This window comes from Peromyscus leucopus, chromosome 1, assembly GCF_004664715.2.
Source record: "Peromyscus leucopus breed LL Stock chromosome 1, UCI_PerLeu_2.1, whole genome shotgun sequence".
Classification (NCBI taxonomy): domain Eukaryota; kingdom Metazoa; phylum Chordata; class Mammalia; order Rodentia; family Cricetidae; genus Peromyscus; species Peromyscus leucopus.
The window spans coordinates 48,651,183-48,659,478 of record NC_051063.1 but is presented as its reverse complement, the minus strand read 5'-3'; the positions used below and the strand labels follow the sequence as shown (position 1 = coordinate 48,659,478).

At 48.3% G+C, this 8,296-nt stretch overlaps 1 protein-coding gene across 1 annotated transcript; it reads right to left on the bottom strand.

Annotated features, from left to right (window-relative positions):
* Positions 1-529: 529 nt before the first annotated feature.
* On the bottom strand, positions 530-8,063 carry Pgam1 (phosphoglycerate mutase 1). Its single transcript, XM_028889400.2, has 4 exons — positions 7,753-8,063; positions 3,354-3,628; positions 2,484-2,664; positions 530-1,624 (listed from the first exon to the last, which is right to left on the bottom strand). Exons 1-4 carry the CDS (start codon positions 7,889-7,891, stop codon positions 1,455-1,457), a joined length of 765 nt encoding a protein of 254 aa, XP_028745233.1. The 5' UTR covers positions 7,892-8,063; the 3' UTR covers positions 530-1,454.
* Between the last annotated feature and the right edge of the window lie 233 nt (positions 8,064-8,296).

Sequence of the window (8,296 nt, the reverse complement as noted above, 5' to 3'; positions counted from 1 at the left end):
TTGGACTTGGGTCATTAGGCTTAAATGGTGGGTGCTTCACCTGCTGACGGAGCCACCTTGCTAGCCCCTGATGGTTTGCTGGTGTATGTGTGTGTGTGCGTGTGTGTGCACACGCATGCGCACCATGAGAATGCTAGAAATTGGATCCAGATCCCATACAGCAACAAGTGCTCTTAACCATCTCTCCAGTCCTTCATTCTTGAGCCCTACACAGGTGACTCTGTAGTGCTCTATACTGAGGAGCCATATTGACATCTAACCGTTACTGGTTTTCTTTCCCAATTTAAAAGGCTGGAGTTTAAGTTACAGCTCATAGTACTGTATTTAAGGCTGGTTAGAAGATGTTTTTATGCACATGGGTGTTTTCCCTGCATGCATGTTGGCGCATTGTGTCCAAGGCCAGAACAGAGTTGGATACTCTGAGTAGCCAGTGCTATTGGCTAAGCCAAACCCTCCTGTCTTAGTGTACACTTCAAACTGCATGCTGAGGCTTCCCCAGGCGACAGGCATAACACATCAGACAGGGAAATATTGCACATCACTCTTTTATTATACTGATCTGGAAAGAGATTTAGTATTTATGCCCAAACGAGTTCTGAACCCACATGATAGGGTCAAGCAGCTAGAACATGATTCAGACAGTGAAAGACAAAAAACCTGGACATGATCAAGGGGCACTTCACCTCTACAAGACAAGGCAGAGGAATCCTAAAACACAGCAAGAGGCACTCCTGCCCCTTGAGGACAAGGAATTTATCCTATTCGCTATGAGGAATGGCTTATTTTCTGGTGACCACATGGAACTGTTTCAATCACCACTAGAAGAAACCTCAGAGGGGCTTTTGTGTGCTGATAAATATATATGTACTTTTTTTTTTTTGTAAAAGTGGATGTAACACATAGACTTGACAGAATTGATCCCAACCTTCTGGGGCCAGCAGCTCCTTTAGTCTTGGAGAGGAAGGTAGTGTCTTTTAAGTCACCATGCAAGTTACTTTCACCCTCCCCTGGAATGACTACAGCCCCCAGTTACCTAACAAGGGTGCAGGACAGGCTCCAGGGACAAAATTAGGCTGCAGCTTCTCATTGGTCATACCACAGCATGGTTCCTCTCAGACCTCTTCCTAAAGCAGACCCTTAGTAAACAAAGGACTAAGAAAAACTGTAATTACTACCTCTCAACTCTCCTGGTAAGGGGAGCTGTTCCTGGATGTGGACCAGGAACCTGCACCCCAGAGGTGTTATTCTGACTAGATTCTATGAAGGGAGTGGGTGCAGGGGATAAAATACTAAAAATGGGAGCTGCAGGTTCTCGTCTGCAACTACAACCTAAAGTTAAGATCCTACAGATGTAGTCAGCGTGACGGGTGTTGGGGAAGGGTGTTGGGGAAGGGTGCCGGAGGCACCAACAGGCAGGGGGGAGGGTGCTGGGGTAGGAGTCGGCCTGCTGGCCTTCACTTCTTGACCTTGCCCTGAGCGGCCACAGCTTCCATGGCTTTCCGCACGGTCTCTTCATCTCCCAGGAACTGCATGGGTTTGACAGGCTTCAAGTTCTTGTCCAATTCATAAACAATGGGGATGCCAGTTGGCAGGTTCAGCTCCATGATGGCCTCTTCTGAGAGACCTAAAAGAGCCACCATCCATGTTCAGCCATAGATAAGAGTCTGCGCGCGCGTGCGCACGCACACACACGCACGCGCACACACACACACACACACACACACACACACACACACACACACACACACCATCTACAAATGGCAAAGCACTTACATGGGAACAAACTAGACATCTAATATAATAGTGGATCCATTTCCCCCAAGGAACAGCCCCAGTTACAACTCTAAAGATCATGAGAAAGAATGAGAAGGTACACAAAGATTCTAAGATGGACCACCAACAAACTGCAGAAAGTTACACCACAGGGATCTCTATGGATGTAGAAACCCACAGTAGAGCAGGACTGTGTGCTTCTCAGACATCCTATAGTCTATCCATCTACCAAAAAATTAGTCATTCTGGGCCTCTAGTTCCCCAAGGAGGGAACAATTGGGATTTATACTGAGTCAAGTTGTGACTAGTTTCAACTGGCACTCCTGAGCAGGTGGGCATCTTCAGCTTTAATACATATCAAATCACTGAGCATATAGCAGTTGGTTTCACCCTGTGTGTATAGCAGAGTGTCATGGGTCCACTATCAGTGCTCTGCAACCACACTTTCTACTGACTTGGGATCAGGGTTTCACTATATAGCCCCAGCTGGCCTAGAACTCAAAGTGATTGTCTTGCTTCAGCCTCCCTGGTACTAAGATTGGAGTGTAAGCCACACCCAGCTAGCAAACCAAATTTTGAGAAAAGAAACAAGTTTTCCCGTAAGTCCATCTGCACTGTCAGATCATTCCCAGAGGTCTCCTTTCTACAAAGTCTAGGAACTAAGGTGGCTACCTTCTTATCTTTAAGGACTCCTAAGAAAATGCACATACCCTCCAGATGCTTGACGATGCCCCGAAGGCTGTTGCCATGGGCTGCAATCAGGACTCTTTTCCCCTCCTTGATCTGGGGGACGATTTCTTCATTCCAGAAGGGCAGTGCCCTGGCAATAGTGTCCTTCAGGCTCTCACAGGAGGGCAGCTGGTCCTCAGTAAGGTCTGCATACCTGCGATCCTAAGCCACAAGAACTCATTTCAAGTTGCATATATAAAGGGCTTTCATGTGTATCAATTCTACCTATCTCGGCTCTTAAGGAATAAAGTGACTAGTGAAAATTCAAGGGTCCAGAATATATCTAAGAACTTGGAAAAGAGGATCCTCAGTCATTATCCTGCACCCCATTCCCTAACCCAAAACATGTAACTTAAAAGGGAGGAGGTTTACAAAAACAAACAAGATTCCCCAATTCCTGTTAGTTTGCAGTTGAATTTTTTTTACATAAACATGTGAACACGAGGCACTACTCTCAGATACGTATCGTTAACTTACAACTAAATCTTATAACAAGTGAGGGCCATTACTTGGCAAAGGGAAGTTATGTTAATTATTTTATCATAAATTATAAGGTTAATGACATTAGATAGACACACAAGAGGCCCAGGGGCTGGAGTTAAGAGCACTTGTTCTTCTAGGACTCAGGTTTGGTTCTCAACACTCATATGGAGGCTCACAATCACCTCTAACACCAGTTCAAGGAACTGATGTCGTCTTCTGACCTCCAAAGGCACCAGGCACACATGGGGTGCACATAAAAACATTCAAGCAAAATACCCATACACATAAATTTGAAAAATAAAAATGAGTGAGGCCCATGCTCTAACCCCTAGTGCTGACTGAGTGGCCACAGCTAGATTTGACCATACCTTGCTGATGTTGCTGTAGAAGGGATGATCAGGCTCCATCGGAGGTGGTGGGACATCATAAGATCGCCTCCAGATCTTTACCTGCGCCTCACCATGCTTAGCAGCAGTTTCTGCTTTATTGAGACCAGTCAGACCCCCATAGTGTCGCTCATTGAGGCGCCAAGTCCTGACTACTGGCAGCCACATCTGGTCAATGGCATCCAGGACTGTCCAGAGGGTCCGGATGGCTCTCTTCTGCACGGAGGTGAAGCAGATGTCAAATTCATAGCCAGCATCTAGAAATTAAGAAGTGACAAATGAGCAAGGTGTGGTGGCACATGCCTTTAACCCTGGTACTAGGGAGGTGGGACAAGTGGATCTTTGTGAGTTCAAGGCTAATCTGGCCTACATAGCCAAGTTCCAAGACAGCCCAGGCTACAAAGAGTCCCTGACTCAAAAAAAAAGTGCCAAGTGAGAAGCTAACACAGCGTAACCTGAACCACAACTGTTATATACACAAATCTCTTATATAGGTAGTCTAAATGAAAACGACTTAGGGCAAAGTATGGTAGTACACACCATTAATCCCAGCATGAAAGGGGCAAAGGCAGGTTGGCTGGTTATCAGTGTGTTGAAGGCCAGTCTGGTCTACTTAGTTCCAGACCAGCCAGGGTTAGTGAGACCCTATCTTAAAAAAAAGAAGGAAGAAAGAAAGAGAGAGAGGGGGGGGGGAGAAAGGAAGAAAGGAAGAAAGAAAAGAAAAACTATATGGCAAACTGATTATTCTTATAGCCTTTGAGGGCAAAATTTGTTGATTTATAATCCCAGCACTTGGGAGGCAGAGGCAGGCGGAGTTCAAGGCCAGCCTGGTCTACAGAGCTAGTTCCGGGATAGCTAAGGCTACACAAAACCTTGTCTCAAAAACAAAAAGCAAACAACAAAAAAAAGTACACCTTTTATTGGCTCACTAATTCCTAACTATATTGTTAGCCTGAGGACTGTGCAGCTTATTCTAACACCTAGAATGTTATACCTAAACATATTTTTAATGTTTCAGTTGAGAGAAAAAAGGATCACAGGCTTGGCCATCCAAGTTCAATCCCCAGAACCCACACAGTGGAAGAGTGCTGACCACAAGTTGCCCTGACCTCCACACATGCACCCTGTAGGATGGGCATGCTCATGTCATGCACAAACGAACGCACGCACGCGCACGCGCACACACACACACAAATGGGTTTAAAAAATTTTTAAAGGAGCCAGTCAGTGGTGGTGGTGCATGCCTTTAATCCAAGCACTTGGGAGGCAGAGGCAGAAGGATCTCTGTGAGTTTAAGGCCAGCCTGGTCTACAGAGGGATTTCTAGGATGACAAGGGCTACACACACACAGAAACTTGTCTTGAAAAACCAAAAAGAAAAAAAAGAAAAGAAATTAATAAAACACTTGAACTCTGCCTAAATCCTGGCCGGCCTTTCTAGAGAGCTCATCATTGATCCTTAAGTCCTAGCTAGTCTTTCTGTTTTTGTTTTTTTTTTTTTTTCCCCAGAGCTGAGGACCAAACCCAGGGCCTTGTGCTTGCTAGGCAAGCGCTCTACCACTGAGCTAAATCCCCAACCCCTAGCTAGCCTTTCTAGAGGATTCACCCTGGTCCTAGACCAAACTGTGATTTAGTCTTCACTAAAATCCTACAAGATTACAATCCTCTCAACCCTTTTTTTACCAGATTAGGAAAATAAAAGATAGAACCTGGGATGGTGGCACATTCACTCAGTAGATGGTGCATGAGTGATCTTGAATTCAAGACTAGCTTGGCTTATCTTTAAAATTGTGAATTAAAGAGCTGTCCCTCTCAAGAAACACTCTTGTTTTCTCTAGCACACAAGGCCCTCTTCAAAATCAACCACAAACTTTTCTGGGCATTGCTTCATAATGAGATTAACAACAGTTATAAACAAAATGTGAAGTCAATTTTCCTGCTAGTCATTCAGCTGACAATGGGGCCACTGAGAGGGAAGACGATTCACCAGGAAGCCACCATCACCCACAAAAGACAGATCTCACCCCTCAGCCTATGGACGAGGCCCTGAAAACTGACTACCATCACACCCTTTACCACCTCCTTAGCCAAAAGAGGAAGGTCTCCCCAACAAAAGGCTGAGTCACTGAGCTACCCACAGAAGGAGCCTCAGCTTCCATGATGAAAAGCGACAGCCTGTTTCACTGCAGTCATTTCCTCTTGCAGGGAGGGCCTCACACTGTGGATGCAAATAGTCCCCAAGGCCAAAGTGGTCTGCTTAGGACTCTGACGAAGAATGCTACAGGATCAGAAGCACAGACACTCCCTTCAGCTTGCCATTTAAAGAATAGCTGGAGGTACAAAGGTCATGGAAGTGTGGGCACCATTCTCCCCCAGGGACCCCTTCCTTCCTCAGCCTAAGGCTGTAAGGACAGTCTCACTAGCTTCCTCCCAATCAGATTCAAGAATGTGTCTTTTGTGTTACTTTATCACCCACTGTCGTTTCTGCTTTTAGTCTTCCATTCGGTAACTGTCTGTTGATACCTTTAGAAAGATACTAAAATGTTACATTGCCTCCCCCTCCCCTCTGTTTTTTGAGACAGAGTTTCTCTGTGTAGCCTTAGCTGTCCTGGAGCTTGCTCTGTAGCCCAGGCTGGCCTCAAAGTCACAAAGATCCAACTGCCTCTGCCTCCGGAGTGCCGGTATTAAAGGTGTGCGCCACCACCATCTGGCTTTTCTCTTTGAGCCAGGCTTGCTGTAGTCGAAATTGGCCCATGCTCTAGATCCTCCCTTCTCAGTTCCAAGTGCAGAAAAGATTACAGGTATGCAGCCCCATGTGCAGTCTTACCTGACTTTCTAAAATGCTACCAATATTGAAGACTGAAATGGGGGTGGGAGGTGGGCAGCAGGAGAGATGGCTCAGAGGTTTAGACCACTGGGTGGAGAAAAAAAAAAAGACCACTGACTCCTCTTCCAGAGGTCCTGGGTTCAATTACCAGCAACCACATGGTGGCTCACAACCATCTGTAAGATCTGGTGCCCTCTTCTGGCCAGGCAGAATACTGTATACATAATAAATAAATCTTTAAAGAAAAGAAAACTAAAATGGGGTCTATTTTCCAGGGAGTACAAGTCCAATGTATGATCATCTTAGCAGAGAAGAGAGGCAGTTAACTTTGTCATGAGCTAGGCATCAGCCAACTACCACAGACCTATACAGCACTTCGTGCCACAGAGCTAAAGATTAAAAATGGCTTCCTTCACCAGCACCTTCCTTTTCCTAGCCTCCCCTACATAATGAATGTATCCCCTCTCAAAGCATTCTCATTTCCTTGCATCAGGACTTCATGTCCAAAGCCGTCCTTCTTTTGAAAAGGCTGTAAAAACTAGACAGGACAACCAGGACACAAATACAAAGATCATTTCAACCAAGCATCAGCAACTTTTTACATGGTTGCTGCTATGTCCAAGTTAGAAAGATGCAGGGCAGGATCGGCCCTAACCACCAAAGGAAGCACCTCTTCACTCCAGGGATTCTCCTGGCTGCAGGCAGCAAGGTTTGCTTCTTTATTAGCCTTCCAAAATCACAGAGAAAAGTAGGTGGTGGTACAGGACACAGAGCCTGGATAAGCAAAGGCAATCTTTATCTCCTGGACGCTTCCACCCTTTGCCCAGCCTCTGTCCTTGGCTACCAGCCCGCCAGTTCCTCACTTACTTGTTACTCCACCCAGAAATGGGGCAAGGACACTGGATTAGAGCTAAGTAGGTATGACCTTGGATGAGTCTTCCCAGCCACTTTCTACACTATAACCGGGGGCAGAGATAAAAAGGAGGGGAATAAAATATGCCTGCTTTGGGGCTGTAGAGAACATCAACTGAAATCGCCCACTCACATCTCTGGATTCGTTCCGGTCACAGTATTTGTGGTATGCTACTGAGCTACAATGCTCTCAGAAGCACGCGGGTTTCCAGGTGTCTTTGACGCCATCAGGCATCCCCACCTAACTCCCCCTACTGCCCAGGCCGAGCCTGTGGCCTGCTGCTTTGCCTTGATTCGCAGGCGCCTCTTAGGTAAACTTGGGTACAGCAACTGATGTCACGGGGCATCCTCCGCCAGCCACCCAGGCACCCTAAAGGTTCCTGGCTGCCACAGGTGGGGCTACTCCAACTAGAAAGGGAGATTTTCGCCTAGCGGCGTCAGCGCCCTCCTTGACACAACCCTTCCCACTCGAACGGGGTGACCTTGAGAAACGGGCTTCCCACCTTGCGTTCACCTCCCCAGATGCAAACTCAACTGGAGAGGCCGACCGAGGTGCATGCCTCCCGAGGGGGGCGCGGAGGCTCAGGCGGCCTCCAGGCCGGCGCGCGACCCGCACGCCACCCCGCGCGCGTCCTGCTCGTACCTCGCAACGCCTGTCCGCCGCGCTTCGCCTCCTCGTGGCCCGCCGGGCTCAGGTCGGCGTCGTACCAGCCGCTGAATCGGTTCTCCAGGTTCCAGGCGCTCTCGCCGTGCCGGATCAGCACTAGCTTGTAGGCGGCCATGGCGACAGGCAGGGGGATGCGGCAGGGACTGAGGATGGCTGAGATTCCGCTCGCAGCCCGCCCCGCGACCGACCGCGCCTGCGCACTTGCGCTCTCCCGCCCCGCTCCCGCGCACTTTCTCCCTGAAATCTTTCCACTCGCTCGACAGACCTCCGCCCGCTAGGTGTGCGCATGCGCCTCAAGCCCGTTCTGCGGCCGGTGAAGGGGGGGCAAGGAGCGAGCCCGAGGCGGCAATGCGCATGCGTCGTGGATAGCGGTACCCGCGTGCTCCCCGGCGGTCACGGAGCGCACGTAAGCAGGGAGGGCGGAGGATCCCGGCGGCAGGCTTAGGGCACAGGGTGTCAGCCCCTCTGCTTCCTCCTTAGGCGTGATCTTTTGTCCTTTCAACAGCTCTTTGGCCCGGCT